General features: G+C 44.8%; 1 protein-coding gene across 3 annotated transcripts in view; it reads right to left on the bottom strand.

The window, feature by feature from the left end:
• schip1 (schwannomin interacting protein 1) overlaps nucleotides 1-20,003 on the bottom strand; it is a 41,187-nt gene extending 21,184 nt beyond the window's left edge. The window contains exons 1-2 of one of the 3 annotated variants that reach the window (XM_046389283.1): nucleotides 19,262-20,003; nucleotides 15,615-16,412 (exon numbers count right to left, since the gene is read on the bottom strand). In XM_046389283.1, the coding sequence (XP_046245239.1) occupies nucleotides 15,615-16,412; nucleotides 19,262-19,270 (807 nt within the window). In that variant the 5' untranslated portion in view covers nucleotides 19,271-20,003. Of the gene's footprint in view, nucleotides 1-2,756; nucleotides 3,069-15,614; nucleotides 16,413-18,194; nucleotides 19,188-19,261 lie in introns of those variants that run through there. The other 2 variants (XM_046389282.1, XM_046389285.1) reach the window with 2 other exon arrangements.
• Between the last annotated feature and the right edge of the window lie 553 nt (nucleotides 20,004-20,556).

A 20,556-nucleotide genomic window follows, 5' to 3' on the forward strand; every position in this document is an offset into this window, starting at 1 on the left:
CATCCTTCCTCCAGTCAAGCATGAAAAACTGCACTAGCTTGTAGACACATATGCATGACACAAATACAAATAAATCCTCACACACGTTCACACAAATACTGCGTGTGTGACAGGATTCAACAGTCAATCAGAGCTCCAGGGGCCTTGGCAAGCTGACAGAATTGCTATGGCCCGGGATGACACACTGCGGCCAAGCTGATAAATCTCACCACCACCGTTCAACCTGCTGGGGCTGCAGCGCACGGCGACGTGGCACAGCAAGATTTATTGACACGAGAATCGGAAAACGGGATGATATACTGAGACATCGGCCGCTAGTAAAAGCAGTGAGGAACAGCGTGCTTTCAGCTCACTTACGCACTTAACAAAATGAAGAGCAGCATCGAGATGAGGACGATTCTTCTATTCTCTTTTTGGCCTCACGGTTTATTTGCAAAATTGACAAGGCTTAAATCAATAGTTGCTTTAGGTTGATTACGGGTTAAAACGGTCTCTTTGTTGGTTGTCCCGGGGTCAGCCTGTGACTTCATTGGCTAATGGTTTCTGACACTAAGTGGGAGCTTGTCTCAAACATTACGAGGTGAGCAAACACCAAAGGAAAGATGCTTTCCTCGTCTCTTTTCCAGCTGAAGGCGGAAAGATGAGGAGCTTAATTAACGTAAAGAAAAAACAACAAGGCAGATAACCGAGATTGGCCTGAGACACAGGCTGTCCCAGGAGACAAACATTAATACAGGGACAACAGCCTGTGTCCGTCTTTTTCCACATTACTCCCTGCCCATTTTATGTCATCATTAAACCCCTCGTTTCCTCTTCTCCTCTATTCCTGTTCTCTCCCCCATCGCACTTTCCTTCTTTCCATCCCTTGATATGTGTGTGTGTGTGTGTGTGTGTGTGTGTGTATTGAAGGGGCGCTGTCTGCCTGCTGGTTGCCAGGTTACCAGTCTAATTGAGGGGCCTCCAGAGAGTCAGTGTTATCAGAGCCTGAACCCTCTGCTTACCGCTCTCACTCTTTCCCTTATTTGCTCCATCCTTCACATTAAAGCCATCTCAGTTTCCTTCACTTTGTCTCCTTGCCCCGATTAACGCATTTTAGCGTCTCCCTAAATTACTCCTTTAAATTCATTACATTTAGCCGAGGTCAGTTACATTTTTCAGTCTCCCTATCACATATCATCTCAGTCGCCTCACCTCAGAAAGTGATCGGCCGTTCTCTTTTCTCCCTCTGTTGCGCTCAGCCTGTGTTGTCAATACTTCTCCTGTTACTGTTTCATGTCTGCCTTTCATCTGCTGTCTCCACCAGCCCTCCGGCATCCCTTTCCTCTGATTATTTGCTGCTCTTTCCTTCTTTCTGTCCCTCCATCTTTTATCTACCATGGCAGGAAATCCTTATCCCATTACACAACCGGTCCCTCACGCACAGAGGCACAAGTCCACCCTCCGGACATGTAAATACAAATTTGCAGAACTTTTATCAAGATTAATGCTAATGTTTTCTTTCGATGATTTTTGAACTCTAAGTTTTAAAACCAGAGATCTGAGGACGGTTTATTAATTCCCAAACCCTAATCTTAAGAATTAAGAGGACGTCCACAGAACTGACAAGAGATCAGCTTTCATAAATGTTGATAATGTCACAAAGGTGGGCACATCTGTTAAGCACCCAGTCTGAAGGTCGTCAGCTAAGCCGAAACTGTAAAACTAAACAATATTGTCAGTTTATACCAGATTAAAAATATTTTTCTGATGCACACACCAAAAATGTTACTTGAAATGACATTTTCGAGGACTTGAACTCTCAAGTTTCATGTGATATGTTAACAACATACTTGTGCACTCACAAGACCTTCTATTTCTGTTAGACCCTTGCGTTTCCTTCTCCTTCCTACTTCCTCTGCAGCTTTTTCGTGCTTCTACGTTTGCTTCTCCCCATCAAAGAAGCTCCATCTTTTCCCTCTCAATCCCTCCCCTGGCATGTTCAGCTCATCTCTTTTGCCTTTCATCTACCTCTCTGCTTGTTCCCACTCTCCATCTCCACTGCATTGCAGACTTTCTTTCCAAGTAGAGCTGGTTATAGAAAAAGAGGAAGTACAGATGTGATATAGTCACTTTCCTTTAATCCTGACCTCTCCTTTCCTCCCATTTGTGTCCCAAAAGTGGGACACTGCTGTCACATGTCCCACTAGAACCACACACGCTCACAAACATGCATGCGTGTACACAACCCTCCAAGCAACCATTCGCATTTAAATTCTCTTTATCACTATGCTGTCTGCACTGAACACTTCATTACAAGCACTGTCTACATGAAACACACAGCACAGAATACATTTGCACACACAGTCGTGACGCTATAAACTTGCAGTTACATGCGCACCTCCTTGACATGGACTGATGAGGCTGGATGAAGAGGAGGTGGAGGGGAGGTAGGACATTATTCCCTTGAGTCAAGTGCTCTCTTAGCAACCAGCCAGCCATGGGATTCACAACACAATCACGTAATCACTAAAGGCAGAGAAAAATACTCCTGCACATTGTCTGAGTCACTGCAATGTCACACGAGTCCCATGTGCAACAATGTCCTAGTTTCAACGCGACATTCAAGCATTTACGATGAACTGAGCTGAAGAGATAAAACATGATAGTCAGGGACAGTCATGGAGGCTAATGACAACAAATCAACATCAGCTTGTGTCGGCCAAAATGGAAATTAGCAATCAAATGAATGTGAAGGGTCACGTTGTGTTGAAAACTACCTGGTAAGAACAGTTTTCCTGGTGGACCATCCTTCACAGCATCATAGAGCTGAGCTGGCTGAGCTGGGGTAACAGGAGTCGGACTGGGACAAGATTCCCAGCCCAGCAGTAGTATTCCAGTGGAAGGGAGAGGAGGGATCCCTCCCAGTCCTTGAACCAAGCTAAAAAAAAAAAAATCAATTCCCTTGCTTGCCAGCGAGCTCAGTCTTCACCCTATGCTTTCTATCTCTGCTTTCTGACTGTTTTCTGCTCTGGCTGAATGTTGAGAGAGAAGGGCAGGGTCTGATCGCTGCTTCCCCAAAGCTGAAAGAGGGAGGGGAGTGAGAGGACGGGAGGAGGGATGTGAGAATGGAGAGAGAGAGAGAGAGTGAGAAAAAAATGGAGGGAGGGGAAAAGCACAAAGTACACTCCCGGTTGCCTTTCTCTGTCTGGTTTGGACTGAAATGGGGGGGGAGGAGCTGTTGGGCTGAATGTCTGCAGATCTGGCCCGTGGACAGAGAGGGAGAGAGAGAGAGAGAAAGAGACGGGATGGTGGAAAAAGGAGGGAGGGTGAGGTTGGTGTGGGTCAGGGTCAGGATGTCATTCGTTTGGAGTCGCCATGCCAGGCAGAGAGAGACAGAGAAGGGCAGAGGAATGACTTTCTTCTTTCTTAACCTTTATCTTAATCCAAAATCTGTGCTCAAGTACAAAAAGATGGCATTTAACCTCTGGTCAGATTTGGGATCTTTCAGTTATTCTTTGAGCAACGGTTCCTGATTTAAACCACCATAGTTTCTGCTAGGCACCGATGTGTGAGTTTGTGTCATCTTTGACTCACTGTGTAAAAGTATGCACAGTGTGGGGGACATTTCATTTCTCTCATTCTCTGTTTGTCCCTTTGTAGGATTATAATCTTACAGTGGCAGATGGCTGGACAATAATCCACACATGGGCCAACCTACTCAGATAATCTGTCCCATCTCTCCACGCACTCCTCTGTCCTGACCCCTCACCGTTTACTGCTTACAAAAGTTCTTTGTTTGTCCATAATTTATGATCTCACTGAGATGTAAACACATGACCAAAATTATAAATAAATTCAATTACATTCTGCTAAGCACATGAACCACTGGTGCAGACAAGGTCAGAAAGAGCAACATATAAAAAGTGCTGCTATAAAATGTGAGAAACAAGTCGGGTCAATTTCAATTTCTCAGACTTCCCTGCTTTGATATATTACCATCTTGAAACAAAATTATTTTCAATTTACAGTCAAATGAGACACAGAAAAGCTCCAAAGCATCGCATTTGAGGAGGTTTAATTTAAATTGTTTGGTGTAATTAACTTTTTTCTTTTGCCACATTCTTAAATGTTTAATCACTTATCAAAATTGTCTTTAATTTCCATTGTCCAGCTCCTCAGTTAAATAACAAACCATTTCAGCAGAAATCCAGCTTCCCACAGTAAGTTTGCTTTTCTCTTCACCTGCAGGTGCTGCATTTCTTTCCCCCCTCAGCCATCCGCTCTCCTATTAAAGCAGTGGAACAGCTCTGCACTAGAAAGTGGAGAACGTGGCATCCTGATGCAATAAATCATATATCTGTTTCAGCTTTTTTGTCTTTTTTTTTTTGGCAAGGTAGCAAACTACACACATACACCTCCCGTCATCTCAGGCCAGATCTCTCTATCCGGTATTGATCTCTGTTGGGTGACGCTGCTTTCCCTCCGATAAGACCACTCTTGGGTTTAATGACCTGGAAGTGGATCGATGAGTTCCCTGTTCTGATCTCTCTGCTCAAGCCTGCACATCACTCACTCTGGTCTGGCCTTCTGCATGGTGCCCAGCTGGGGCTGGCTGGATTGGTAGAGTACCCATCCAGTCACACTGTCCTTGGATATAATTATCTGTGCATGACACTGACCTGTGATAAACTTGTTTTTTCTGCAGGGAAAGCTGCCAAGCGAGCCTTGTAAAATCCCTCTTAAGCTTACGCTGAGTTTATAGTCATGCAGTAAGTAGGGGGAAAAACAGTAAAGGCAGGCGATTAATGTCACAGAGATTAAAAAAGTGGCTGGTGAAGTGTTTCTGTGTTTCTGCTGGACATGTTAGCTGCTAAAGTAAAGTAAGAGTTGTTGCTGTGAATTTGTTTTACTTTCTACTTTCTGTCCTTTAGTGGTGAAGCCTTAAGCAGGTCTACAGGCTTAAAGAGTGAGCAGCACCAAAATGTAAACCAAATCCCTGTAGTAGTGAGTGCATTAGAGAACCATTAAGAAACAGAATGCAGGATTTGGTGACACCTACTGGTGAAGTTTCAGACTGCAACCAACTGAATACCCCTCATCTCACCCCTACCTCCATTTCCAAGCATGTAGGAGACCTTACGGGGACTTTCAGGTAACATAAAACTGCTAATTTATCTTAGGAGTACTTTAATGTCCAACATCTATGAGCCAAGCTTTAATACAAGGACACACACACACACACACACACACACACACACACACACACTCCCCACACACACTCCCCACTGACCTTCACACAATCTGAGTCATCACAGCACACAGATCGAAACAGCATCTCTTTATCCACGTCGGAAAAGAAAAAAAAGTATCTGACATCATCCAGACTGTATAATACTTCACGAGTATTAGCCACGTTATGAGCGATCAGCAAACAAACTCTGATAACCGTGATTATTACGAAGATTCAGAACAAAGATTATTAACTGGAGACAGGAGGAGTCAACAGGCAGGCAGACTGTGGTTCTCCCACACACTGGCCACATTATGACACGTTTGTCTGCGTGGTGTAAATATGAGAGCTAAGAGACAAGTGCCTTTCTGCTAAAACATAGCTGTATGCTGAGTCTAATGGCAGACCTCAACAGCAATATGTAATTTATGCCTGCACGGAGCAGGAGAAATTGCTGTTATGTGTGTCACTCTTGCTGCGAGGGTGTGTTGTAGTGCACGCTGAGCAGCGGCTCGTCTCATCCTCGTTTTCCTCCACATCAAAACACCACTCATGTGGGGGTCTGTGTATTTAACTCTGCTATGCCGGCATATTTATAGATGCGAACAAAAATAACGAACACCTAATCATAAGTCGCAGATAACTGAGTGAATAACCTGGTGGTTCACTCTACCAAGGGGATTGGGGACAGAGAGAGAGAGAGTGAGAGCTGGAAATGATACGGTAGGTGGTAAATAATGCCTCATAACTCTGTGTACAGCTCATGGAAAAAAACAGGATTGTCAGTCATGCTGCGATGCCTCCACCCTTTCTCTGAAAAACGGTTTGCCCTCTCTCGTTTTAGCCTCCTTGCCATGTCCTACCTCTCTCTCTTTCTCTCTCTGGCCTTTCAGTGTAGCTACATTTGCTTTCTTTTCACAACTTTTCCTCCATCTTCCTCCGTCTTCTTTCCTCCTCCTTCTGTTCTTCTGCCTCCCTCTCCTTCGCAGCAGGGAGAGGGAGGCACAGATGCTTTTAGCGAGCTGACATTTTGTGCCAGTGTAAAAACACTGCATAGCAAAGCAGGTTGGCTCAGTGTGAGGGCCAGATCCTGGCAGTAATGAGCTCGCTCCGACAGGGAGGAACTGATGTGGAAGGCCCGGGTGTGTGTGTGTGTGTGCTCAGTCTTATGACCAGCCACCAGAGGTTGTTCTAATGAGGACTGGCCACAGCTGGTGGTGGAAAGACTGAGCATGCTGTGACCACCAGACTGCATTAATATTTGTTTCAGATTTTTAAACGTGTCAACAAATTTGTATACCGACCGAGTAAATGACTAACTGACCACTAATTACACTTGTGTCCAATAAGAAGCAGGAGCTGTGAGTCACAATGAATAATTACCAGCTGAGACGGACTCGATGTGCTTCTCGTTGTCGTCTTGACTACACAGACCACAAATTGGGCAAAAAAACCCAAAAAACCCCCCCACAAAAACAAAACAAACAAACAAAAAGAAACATGAAAATGTGGAAAATGACTGACTTTAGTCTGGAGCTGACACAAATTTGCCAAGTACAGTTTGAGTGATTAGTCCGTCAATCAGATGACTGAAAAAAAAAAGTAAATAGCTGAAAGAAACATTCTCTGATTCCAGCTCTAATATCTTTAGTTTGTTTAATATATCATTGTAAAATGAATATCTTTGGCCTTTGAACTCTTGGTTGGACGAAGCAAAATACTGTGATTGCGAACATTTTTTCCTACTTTCCGGCCGGAGACAAAAATGACTGATTAAACAAAAAAAAAAACAGGTAAACTGACCAATCAAAACAATTGTTAGTTGCAGGCATGAGGTAATTTAGTGTGTGCTCAAGTGCCAAATGAGCCATTCTTCTGACAGCTGTCATTTTACAAGCAAAAATGAACACGTTTTCTTTTACCAGCTTCCCAGATGTGACAATCAAGCTTTGTTTGATCGAGTATTCTGGGGTTTTGATCTGTTGCCTGGACAAAACCGACAACATGAATAAGTCATCACTTATGGCTTAAGGAAACTGAAATATTTTTCGCTATTATAAGACATTTGACAGACAGAACGATTCACTGACCAAGAAAATAATCATCAGCTGCAGGCCTGCTTTATTCTAATATGATTATTCTTGTGTTATGGGTATGTGAGGATAAAAGTGCTCTGGTACGGCAACAGATGAAGCTCTCTGCATGACCTGGCTCTCTGTGTCGCTCACACACACACACACATATAATTCTATACTTGTGAGGGCCCTCACTGACATAATGTAGAACCTGAACTAAAAGTCAAAGTCAAAGTGTACTTTATTGTCGAAAATCTATGTAACAGGGTTTAGCACAGAAAATTGAAATTTCGTTTGACCAGTCTCCAATGTGCAGTTAAAAACTAAACATGTAGGTAAGACAGTGACAATAATTACACACACACGCACACACACCCATACACATACACCCAAACAAACACACACAGTGTGCAGTAAAAAGACAACATACTGATACAAACATGTACAATAAATACACACACACACACACACACACAGTCACAGCAGCAGAAGTACAGTCAATGGACATACAGGTATGTGCAGTAGTGTAGATGCAGTATGTAAGGTGCAAAGAGTAAAGTGCGAGTGACATGTCATGAAATGTTCATGGAGTGTTAGTCAGTGTGTTGATGAGTCTGATGGCTTGTGGAAAGAAGCTGTTTCTCAGTCTGCTTGTGCGGCACCGCATGTTGCATGTTGCCTCCCTGATGGTAGTAGGGAGAACAGTTTATGTGCTGGGTGAGTGGAGTCTTTGATGATGGTCTATCACAGCTTAACACCTAAACTAAACCTAATTCAAACCTCACCCTTAAAACCAAGTCTTAACCTTCAAGCAACCCTTTGAAGTTGCCAAAATAGAAGCCAAAATGTGCGTTGGTTAAAAACTGTACTGTGGTAACTGCATGCACGCACACACACACACACACACACGCGTGTGGTCTCATGAAGAGAGGAACAGCTTAGAGAACAGTCGGAGGCAGAAATACCGTTGTTTTGTTGGGGTGTGTGTGGGTGTGATTCAAACATGCCTCGTATTTTTAGCCTGATATAAACAGACTGAATTCACAACCCACGTTGCTACCTCTCATATGTATATGCACATGAACCCAAACACACACTCTATAATTAGGAGCAGAGAAGGCCAGTGTTTCATGTTTCAGCTCCACCCAAATGAGCACACATGTCCACACAAGCACACAAACAGGCCACTGTGTATGTGTGTGTGTGTGTGTGTCTGACTCATCCCCTTTATTCCTCTGACAAGAGACAGGAGAGGTGATGGATAGGAGTTTAAAATCCCTCTCTGCCTCGTAAACATAAACCCTCGTTCTCAATTTCCAGCTCTCTTTTTGTCATCTTCTCATTTTTTCTTTTTTTAAAATCTCTTTCAGCCCGTTTCTCACCTATTAAGCCAGCCTGTGTGCGAGTGTGTGTGTTCTCAGCTCTGCTCTGTAGTGACTGTGCAGAATGAGCACTGACATGAAGTTATAACATTAGAGGCCGTCTCCTCACTGCTATATAAATCCCCATTTCCTCCACAGCACGCTCTGCCACTCACGGCCTGCGCCCCTCTTTGATAGTTTTCTTTAGGGTGGAGAGAGGGAGCCAGGCGGAGGGGGCTGAGGGGGGTTGAAGAGGGGTTGAGGGGGTGGTGGTGTGGGAAACGGTCTCCTGCTGCATTTTGGCGGTGCGAGAACATTAAGCTATAATGCTTCCTGACAGCTTGCGGAAGAGGACAATTAGCAGGGAACAGGAGTGGGAATGAAGGACAGGGGATGTCTGGGAAAAGAAAGGAGAAAAGAAGAAGGTGGAGATTTGCAACTGTGCGTGTAGTAAAATGAGTCTGAGGCTGTGAGGTATGAGGGTAAGCTGACTTCCACGTCAGACGGGATATAACACATGCTGGAGATGTAGTTGACTCTCAGAACGTGGTGAATCACGGCTGAATGAATCAGAGGAAAGGTGTGTTTGTGTGACTTTTTGAGTATCAATCGGGATGACCAACCAGACAAACAGCAGTGGAATGTGTAGCTGCAGGCTATGCCTTTAAACCCAAAACATTGTCTGCCAATTACAGCAGCACCTCTATCTGATTTACCCACAGCGCAGCCTGCTTGGCTTGGTGACGTGACTCATCATTAAACAGCTTTAGGTGGAGGTGAAATCCTCAGGAACCTTCCACCTCAAGTGACCCACCAGGAAGCTCGCCCGTTTCTGTCATTATTATTCACTGATACAAGAAGCCTGAATGTTTCTGTGTTTGTGCAGACGAGAAGAGTTTATCAGGCAGTTAGTTAAGTCGTACTTTGACACCAGATAAGCGCAGTTTAGACTGCACCACTCCTGTCTTGAACCTAACAACCCATGGTATTTCTTGGAAGTTTGCCCATGGTTACAGTTTGTTTGTAACATTTTGTCTAGTGCCTGCGAGACAGCAGTCTAGTCAGTCTTAACACTTTACATGAGCGTATACAGATGTGTATCCTCTCTAGACAAAACGCGGGGTAGCAGACCACCTGACCTGTCAGCCTGACTTTACTTTTCGGATGCAGCTGAAAGCCAAGCTGGGCTTATTGGCGATAAATTCACTTCAACAACAAACCTGTCTGTATATCTTTGCTAGATGACAAACCAAATAGACAGATGGCCATCAGGCACATTTGGCTGATTGAGCATGTTAAATCGCCAGAGAGGGAGATAAGTGACTGGCTGTTCAGCCTTGTGAATCTGATTTTACCCATTTAAGGTAGTTTGCTCTGATGTTTTGCTTCTGCCTTTTCTTTTCTTCCTCCACAAGCAAAAGACCATCACTGACAAGGTCAACGCAAAGCAAAGCATTACAGTGCCAGCTGTGCCATCTTATCTGACTTTATTCTCAGTTTGTACCCCCTAAACAGATTCACTGCTTTGTTTGTCTTACTGAATTGCTCTTGGATTGGACTGCGTCTTTTTTTCGCCATGCATTTGCAGAACGTATGTGAATGGCGTCCTCAGTCAGTTGCAGTCAGTTTTCACAGACTTGAGATGACACAAGGTATTTATGAGCAACACTTTGATCAGCCAGGTTTTGTTGTGGATAGTTTTTTGACCACCACAGTTTGATGTGTCCCATTTTCTCTGTCCTCAAACTATGGGAACATTCAAAACAGGCGAATAGCACAAAGCTTTGCTTATTTAAAACTGGATTCAAATACACATGCACTGCGTATTTGACCATATCCATTCTTTGCCAAGTAGAAACCCACATATGGTCAGCCTGCATGAACCTGCTCTTTGTTAAAGGGTCACACAGAAAGAAGCTGAGGAAACTGAGATGCATGGACAGATGTGCAGCTGGCTTTACTTCGTGTTCCACTCTTCGCATATTTGACTTTTCTGTTACATACAAACTCAGAAGACCACATGTTACAGCAGAGGAATCTAGTGCCCTAGGCTATAATTGTGTTTGAAGGCTTTTGCCAAACAACTGACTTGTAGTTTGAACCTTTTGAAGTTTTGTCTTGTAACCATGAAAAAGATCATATTGTGCTTTACCTGAGTTAAGTGCCCGACTTGCTGTGAGGAATCCAAGGTTAAGCTGAGAAGGAAAATACTCCACTGATAAAAAGAAGGGAAAAAAAACAGAAGAAGAAAAAAAATACACTGGCAGACTGTCAGGATACCATGAGAAGAAAAAGATATCCTTTGAGATTTAGTGAGGTGAGTGTGTGCATGTGTGTGTGTGGACTAACAGGAGACAGAAAACTGCTCGACTCTAAAGCAGAGGCGGTGCAGTGCGTGTGTGTGTGTGTGTGAGCTGTGTTGTGTTGTGCAGAGGGCCGGGCGTGTTTCAGCTGGTACCGGCACATACATACACTCACACACACACACACACACAAACACAGTGGTTAAGCCTAAGGGGCTGAACCAGACAGTAGAGCCTCAGAGAGCAGCTCTCCACACCTGGCGAAAGCCCTGCCCCCCCCATCGCCAAAGCCTCCTCCCACTTCCTCCCCTTATATGTGTTGAGCATCTACTCCTCCAACTTACTGCTCTTTTTGGTTTGCTTAAACATAACTCTGACAGAAACCCATCTATCATTCAGACCTCCCTGATCTGTTTCCCCATGCAGGACATAACTTGTGCCTATAAAAATATATATATATATATATATATATATATATATATCCACTATCACTGCACTCAAGACCTCTCAAACCCTTCAATTTCCTCCTTCTCCTACCCTCGGCCTCTCTTCTACTTCTACATAGCTCAGTCAGAGTCCTGGGAGAAGGTAGTAGTTAGGCTGTTAGCGGAGGGTAGCGAGCACAGTTCAACTGCTGAACTTGAACATAATCACAGAGCGCAGAGTGAAGAGAAAAAGCGAAACCTCAGCCTTTGCTCTTTTCTAACCTCGCCGATTCTTTCTCCTCCTTTTATTTTGTGCAGCCCTTGAGTGCTTTTCTGGGGCAGAACGCTCCGCACTTCTACAATTCGGTCCGGCTCTTGGCCTTTTTAGTGTTTATATGACATAGTGTGCTTGAGCAGCGCTTTCCTATTAAGCTGATGTTCATCGACCTGTTACTTCCTCCGAAAGCTGGAAGCAGACAAAAGCAAACTGTCACCTCTGTGGGAGAGACTATATATTTGGAAGTTGCCCAGCTTTCTACAGGGCAGATGGACTTTTGGAAATTTGTAGTCACATGTCTCATGTAACATAATTAGTGTGCTAATATTTGCCATTTCTAATTACATACTCATGTATTGCATTAGATTATGCTGGGAGACTCGCAAGAAAGTCTTATGTCCTACAGTGAGTCAAGTTCCAAAAACAAGGATTCAACACAGTCGAATCTTTTCATTAGACTTTTCCAAACTCCACGCATCCATTTGTTTTTTTTTTTGTTTGTTCTTTTTAAACACAGGTTCTCGGTTTAAAACTTGAAATCATCTTGAGTAGTTTTAGAGTTATAGAAGACAGAGACAAAAGAGAGAGACGGAGACAGAGGTCTTCCTTCTCTACACTTTGAGTGGTGCTGCAGCTCTCAGCACGGCCCCTATCTTTATAACCACAGTTTGCCCATAGGGTGTTTTTGTGTGAGTAAGTCTGGGCGTGTGCACTCTGAGATTGAAAAAGAAATAGCCTGCAGGCTTGAACTTAATACTTCTCAAGTATTTACCAAAGACAACGCACAGGTACATTTCTGCCTATGGATACCCATAGACTGACAGCACGTCTGCCTTTTTCCACTTCGAGGCCAACTCGGTAGAATAACATTATTGTTTACCTTTCGGGGGTGCTAAATTCAGGGACAGGGGTGGTGTTACCCCTGGTGTCCTTGAGGTCTCTGTGGGCCCCTTTTGGCCACGCGACTCCAGAGTTCATTAGAAACAAATTACGAACAGGTCAGCACGGTATGGAGCTCGCCCTCATGAATCCTCTTGACCCCACAGCCGTAGCCTGCAGGCAGATGCTGAGATTACAGCAGCCAGAAACCACACCCTAACTAAACACACCTGCGCCAATACAAAAATGAATCAACGTACAGGATAAATGAAAGATTTTATGGCACGGACTACTGCCATCGCCAAAGTAATCTGTGTTAATCCACAAGCAGATCTTCAGCACAAATAAAACAATGCATGTTGAAACATCAGTGCAGCTCTACTCAGTGTGCTTAAACAAATCTAAAGAAACAGTTCGACATATGGCTTAATTGTAACTAGAAAATAGACCAAAACATAACACCAGAACTTGCTGTGTTTACATTTTGGTTTCTGTGTGGATTAAACAAACATCAAATCGTTAAGTGAAAAGTTTTCGAGGTGCTGGCAGGTGAATTTTGTTGCTTTTGGACAGAGCCATTCTAAGTGTTTCCAGTCTTTAAGGCAATCCACTGCTGACTGTGGCTTCATGATTCATGTACATGAAAATAGTATCAATCTTTTCAAGAAATTAATAAGCACATTTCCTTTAAATAGGAGTATTCCTTATATAATATAATATAATTATATAAGATAATACAGCTACATTAAGAACCGCAGACCCACCTGTGATTCAACAGACCGGGCAGAAGGGACTATCACCACAACATGGACAAGTCTCAATGCTAGTATCCTGCATGTCTGGTGCACAGCACGTTTCGCCTAATTCATAGTTTAAAATGTTCTTATATACAAGCCCGTGTGCGTGCTGCATCCGACTGGAAACTGGCTAAACCAGTCTCCGGGCACTTAGCAACCAGTGGCAGATTATTAGCTTTGAGCTTCACTGTGTCCCATCTTTCTTTAAGCACAGATGCTTTTGAAGCTCTACTGAAGCATGAATATCTCCATCCCTCTGGACCCCAGCAGACATCCCAGACAGACAGACAGACAGACTACTCCATACATAAACACATGCATCATCTCGCTGTTGGGTCCCGTCTGAGTGGATGACTAAATAATTTAACAACATTTTAAAAGCACCAGCCTACCTTTCCTCCAGGGTATCTGCTAAGTCCTGCAAATTTAAGAATTAAGAAACTCAGATGTCCCCTGATGAAGAAAGACACCAGGAATGTCCTGTGGGAGTGACTTAGTTCTTAAATGGACACCTGACTGCTGCTTTCAATACTAGCATGCTACCATTCGTAGAAACTCTAGATAAGATAGATAAGTTAGATATCTGATCTGTTCAGAAGTTCTGAAATTGAAATAATATGATTGGCATTCCTCTACAGAGGTAGCAACAGCAGTTAAATAATTTAAAAGTGGGCTTTTCCAGGACATGAGCTTGCATCTGCTGTCTTTTTCGGTATATCGCTCCTGCCCCCCGCTAAGGTACGATTACTCGGCTAATTCCAATTTCTTATCTACACAGGTCCATCAAAATCTGAGGCCTGGATTTTCTGAGGATTAGTTTTTTTCTTGTAATAGGAAAGACAGTTGGAAGCTGTGGTCCTTTATCACCATCAGGCCAAGGCTATCTGTATCTACCACACACAGCCCGTGTATGGTACCTTTGTGTTGACACATGTGAGGCACCAGCAGAGACGGAGACTGAGTCTATGCTGAAGAATGTGTGAAAATGAGTGTGTGTGTGTGAGCAGATGATAGCGACTGCATGTGGAGACAGAGGCTCTTTTTCAAGAGATTTTCCTCCACCCAGGTCAATTATATCACAGCCCACCTCCTGTGGAGAGAAAGGAAGACAGAGGAGACTTTCCCCAGACTAAAGTGAACCAGGAGGTGACCTTTTTGGTTAATGGACAGCAGGTAATGAACACTGGCACAAACACACAAGGCATGTGGCCCTGAACTGCCTGGTCCTTAAGATACCATCTTCCCGTCCTTTCCTCCCTCTTTCCTTTCCTCTCATCCCCCACTTCTCCCACTGCATTCCTGACATGCCTCAGGGAGACAGAGGGGGCCTCCAGGACAGACAAACAAAGACACAAAACACACACAACACGCTCACAATGGCACTGGTTGCGGCCATTGTCTGTGTGCACTGAGGAAAAAGTCTTGGTTCTTGCATACCAAAAGACAGCACCAATCCCCCTTCCTCAAACACACATTTGCCCTCGCTTAGTTTTTACTCAGTGACACAAGAGCATGAGTGAATGCACTGAAACTATGCTGAAACGCTGCTGTAAACGATTTTCTCCTGCTCCTCCCTAAACATTTTTAAAGCTACACCCTTTTGGACCCACAGGCTAACAATAAATCATAAATGTTGGCTTGGAGCTGAGATGTAAACTGAATGATGTCAAGAGATCCTAAGTGAATCATAACAGCTTTTAGAGCTGGAGCTGCCGGTGTGTGCCGTGAGAGGCCTGCAGCAGCTCTCGGCACAATGTCAATGCAACACTGACCTCTTCTGGTGGAAACGTCACATGGCCATAACAAGACATAACATACAGATTTTTTCAAACAGGTTAAGCCGATACAAGACTCTTAGGTGAGCAACAAGTATTTGCTGTAGTGGTGATCTGACCAAAATCATCTAATAATAACAAACACTTACTAAGATAGCAACATTTCATAATACAATTATACTGTATCTCCAGTAACCAAGTCTAGTTAGCTTGGTCTGTTGGACTGAATCAGTGTCCTTATGAAGTCCTGACCACCATGATGGTCACGTTAATAGCTGGGCCACATAGCTTAGTGCTACATTAGCCGACTAATCCCTCTCTCTTACTCCAGCTAACCTATCCTCATGTTTCCAGGATCCATCTGACACGGATAACTGCTGGATTAGAGATGCCAACCAGAGCATGGGAGGACCGTGTGAGATAACCTTTGACACACTTACACAGAAAAGCTTCAAATCTTAAAACCCACAGGATCATACAGAGACAATATGCAAAATATTCTTAAACACTTACAGAGGTATAGTTGGTCTTGCCCATGTTGTGGTTCTGGTTATGGTTGAGGTTCTGGTTCTCCTGTTCTCTACACTGCAGCCCAGCCAGGTGTCTCTCCAGAGCTGCCCAGTCCATGGTGGGCAGAGGCTCCTCTTCTACACCCTCCTCTTCTCTGTATCCCCCCATCCATCCCCCAGTCCCACCAATGCATCCTCCTCCTCCTCCTCCTCCTCCTCCTCCACCGCCAACCCCCCCAGTGCTGCGGCTGCCCCTGCCTTTACTGGAGCTGTGATCGTTGGGTTTGGGAGTCCCTGTACCCTTCTGTGGTGTACCAGGAGAGAGGAGCTGGTTGCTCCTCGGCAAAATCAGATTGCCGTTCTGTTTCAGTTCCTCTGGGACAGCTGCGACTGAGGTGGCAGTGTGTCCGCCGGAGGCCGGGAGGGGCGGGATGGTCTTCACTTCCTGGAATTCTTCAGCGAGGCTGCGACTGTTCACTGTCTTCCTGTAGCTTTCGCCAAGGCTGTCGACTCCCACGACGCCTCCTCCGCCATCCTCCTGACCAGGAGGCTGTGGAGAGGTGTAGTCCTCTCCGTACTCACTCTCCCACTCCTCTATCACCTTCTTCTTATACTCTTGGTAGTCCTCGTCCTCCTCATAGTCCTCTAGGGTGACCAAGTCCAGAGAGGGGGAGGATTTGTAGTCCTCCAAAGTGGCCAAGTCAAGAGAAGGGGAGCACGGTGTAACCTTGTTGGAGTTGGACTCTGAGCTGGAGCGACTGGACGCATCGCTCCCCAGGTCCATGCCATCCTCCCGGTAGTCCTGCAATGACAAAGGAACAGAGAAAAAACATAAACTCGGAGAACATTTATGGAAAGCGTAAGAGTTTAAAGAGCTGTACATAAAGAAAGAAAACAGAGGCAAGGAGGAAGATGATGAGGAAAACGAAAAGAGAATTTAGGGAAGTGTGTAGACTCAGATTAGTCACACCAGTATTGTGGTTTGAGACCGACAACCACAAAGCACTTCCTGTCCGGCAGGAACTTCCTTTCTCCACAGAATTATACCATCACTGTCTCTGTTGGACTTGTTGACTAGCCTGCTGCTATACAACTGTAGTCTACAGCTCCAAAGCTTCCCAGCCTTACCAGACTAAGCTAACTGATTATACAGTCCTGCGTATTGGTGAAAGTGTACATGATCTGTGCGGGCTTGTGCATGACTTGACACACACAGTGAAGGCGGAGTCCATGTGGCTGAATGTGTCAGAATAATATACCACCACCCACTGCTACATCTGCACAGCACCACAGGGACAAAACAGGGTGTTATGAGGGGCGAGAGCGAGTGACACTGACATGTCAATACACAACACACCAAACTGTGACATGGACAGATGAGTCCAAAGTTGTTGTCTAACCTTGAATGTGATGCTCCCGCAGAGCACCCAATCACCATCTGACTGATTAGTTCACAGCTAATGAAAATGTCCACGTTGTTTACAACCCTCCACAAATCTCCACCTGACCCGAGCCATCTCTCGCGGAGTTATCAGTCTTGTCTCCTCAGGAGCACATTATCATAGCGCCTCACACCACTTTTAAAAGTTAATGAAAAGCATGGAGCAGCAAAATTTCTCTCAGGGCAAAGAGAAATTAACGACACATTCTTGCGTGATCCACATTATGAGTTGCTCTGGAAAACAAATTAATTATGAATATTGCTGATTACTGGTTTAGACCATGGAGACTTACTGACACAAGAGGGAAGAACTGCATTTCATAAAGAATTATCCCAATAATAAGGATATTGAGTCATGGCTTCTAGACCACACCTGTTCAGAAACACCGGCTGTTGACGTCAAAGGACAATGCAGAAAATATCTGTGTTGGGCAAAGCAATGTGACTCAGCATCTTGGAGACCAGGTACACAAATTGCTGATGCAGTGTAAAGACATAAGCCACTTTAATGCTGAGGAACTTGCATTTCTCCATGAAATGCTAACAGGTCATAGAGAATAATACAAGCAAAGCTGCTGCAGGGGTTGCACAAACGGGGCCACAAACCACATGATGGCAGGGTGTTATAAGATAGTAAAAACAGTGTTACTGAAAATACAGAAAAGGCTTTGACAACACATTACACTGACACTGGGGTGCTGGGACCTTCATGGTATTCTGAGGGAGAGTTAAATGTCAGTATTAGTTTACTCCCTCATGAATTAGACCAGTGCTAGAGTGTAGCCTATTGGCCTACTGTTTTTTCTTGTCACCTCTCAGTCTAAGCAGTGATAACATATAAAATCCCATATTCAGTTCCTTGGGATCATTTCCAACAATCTGTGGGTTCCTGACATGAAAAACTCCAGGAGTCCCTGTGGGTTTACAACTGAAGGGGGGGTTAAGAGCACACATTACCAGCCTACTTATGGCCTAATACTCTGAAATCGCTAAGAGCCGGCACTTTAGAGCAAAACGATCCCGATCACGATTATGTGAATTTGTAAATGGAAATATCTAGGCTTGAGTATGTTGTGGATGTGGACGTTATTTATGGCGCAATAAGCTACATTAATGTATCAGCACGGCGGAAAACAACCTTACCGTCGTGCTCATCAAACGCGCCGGATCACTGCGCGGTCACCAGTCCCCGTAGTGTGTGAACCAGCCTGTCATCTCGGCTTTGTCACCCTTAAGTGCTATTTTAAAAAAAAAAACGGATTCAGGAACCGGGTGGGTTTTCCTCTCCAAAGTAGGAAGAAGGCGAAGTAGAAGCACAGTATCCGAGCTGCGATCGCGTTTCGGGTCTCGGCCGGCGATCCGTTTTTGAAGTGTTATCCCGATATGTGCAGCCCGCACACAGTGTTGTTTGGTTTCAAGGTGTTATCGCGTTAATACATCACGGTCACATGAGCCCGATTAAAATAATGTAATCACTGAGAGTGTATCTTGATGGGAGAGAGAGAGAGGAAGGAGCTGCAAGACGGCAGGCTGGAGCGGTAAAGCTGATCCACTGAGGGATTAACCGAAGCGCAGGCGGACCATACAGGCTGGATTTGGTCACGAAATACATGCAAATTGACAGCTGCACCGATCCCCACCCCGCAGCCTGGCGGGTCTTTGGGGTGCGAGTTTGTATGGGGTGGGGTGGGGGGTTAATTTATGTCAAGACTAACCCTCACACAACTCTGCCAGTCGTTGTCTAGGGTGGGTTGCAAGTGGACACCATCGCATACGCCCATGTCTTCGCGTTCATCGAGCGCACACTCCGAGTGGCATTTCTACACGCATGACAGTTGCTTGACTACACCTGACAACACATAGGACACAGTATATCAAAAAGGCACATTATTCAGGTGGTGGACATTAAGATAATAAGAGTCCGTTTCTTTAATCCGCCATTGGCTACTCATATGATGTAATGTTCCCAAAAAGTCCCAGGAGGAACCTGATATCCCCCCGGCAACAGCGGTGACAGAAACGCCCAGTATCACACTCATCACACGGATGACACCCACTGCTGCTTTGGCCAGACTGACCCCACCGACTCGATGCTCTATTATCGCTCTAAATTGAAGCCACCACCTGCGTTAATAAAACCAACCCTGGGAGACGAGCTAAAAGTAGCCTGGGTGCAACATCAGTGCCGTTTAAACGAGCTCGATACTCACTGTCATCATCTTTGTAGCTTCCCCGTCGCGTCTCAAGAGTCAAGACATTGTAAAGTGTAATTCCCAGCTGTTAGGCAACGGTGATGGTGCTGACTTGTTTCACAGCAGCTTTATTTTAAGGGCGGGTGGTGGAGATGCTGCTGCTGCTGCTGCTGGTGGTGGTGGTGGTGGTGGTGAGGCTGCTGGCTTCGCTGGAGAAATTACAGAGAGCCGGTGGATAATTCAGTACAGTCATCGCTCTGAGTGTGTAGTCTGTCCACAGAGGAGCCAGAAGGAGCCGTGACAGAGGGGAAATAAAAAATAATAAAAAAAAATCACGTCGATGTTTTAAAATCCCAGCAGGTCAGCGCCGATTCTTTCCTCTCCTCCCCGGCACACAGAAAGATGCCCAACCAACAGTTCAGCCTGCGCTCTCTCGCTCCCACGTCAGCTGGAGGATAAATCAGCTCTGAGTAAAGTGCGTCCTCCTGTACCGGTGGCTTGCGCACGTTTCAGAGCGTCCACACAATCAGCCGCTTTCTACCACTCAGTTACTTTATCTAGAAACAAGACTTTACAACTGAGCACAGCATGCTTTTTCTTCTTCTTCTTCTTCCTCTTCCTCTTCTTCTGCTCCCCGGCTGGCTCAGGTTTTGTGTTTGTGGCTGTTCCTCTCTACACGAGTCCGCTCTCTGTCGCAGCCTGCAGCTCCGAGGAGAAAGTGACGACGACACAACACAACTAAAGCCCAACCTTCTGCACTCACTGACCTTGCAAAATGGGAGAGAGCGAGAGAGGCGGATTGAGTGAAAGAAAGTGAGGGGAGGTGAATTATTAAACATACTTATGGTGTTCTGACTATTTCTGGACCTGTTTTTTGTTTTGTTTTGGGTTTCTTTTTTGGTTTCCACCCACTTGTAACAAAAACCCGCAGGCAGCTCAAGGAGTGTGTTGTGTTAGCCATGTCTTGCATTTTACATGCACACATTTAAAACTATGGCTGTTACTTTCGGTTTAGTGGGACACCTGTAAGTTTAATTCAGTGCCCTGTAATAGATCCAGCCTGTGTGAAGGTCATAACGTTTAGTTTGGGTTTGAGATTGTGTCACTACCCCCACCCCCACAGCAGGTAGCCACATAAAACACCATAAACACAATAGGAACGCTGCTTGTTTTTTATTGATCAAAAACATACACTTGCTCTGTAAAATCAGCTAAAGCACAAAGCTGATCATCAAACAACCGCACTTCAAATATCACATAAGGCTTCCAAAAAAAAAAACCCCAATAAACAAATCTGCAGGAATCCCCAGCAG

The sequence above is a fragment of the Scatophagus argus genome, chromosome 5 (genome assembly GCF_020382885.2).
Source record: "Scatophagus argus isolate fScaArg1 chromosome 5, fScaArg1.pri, whole genome shotgun sequence".
NCBI classification, from domain to species: Eukaryota; Metazoa; Chordata; class Actinopteri; family Scatophagidae; genus Scatophagus; species Scatophagus argus.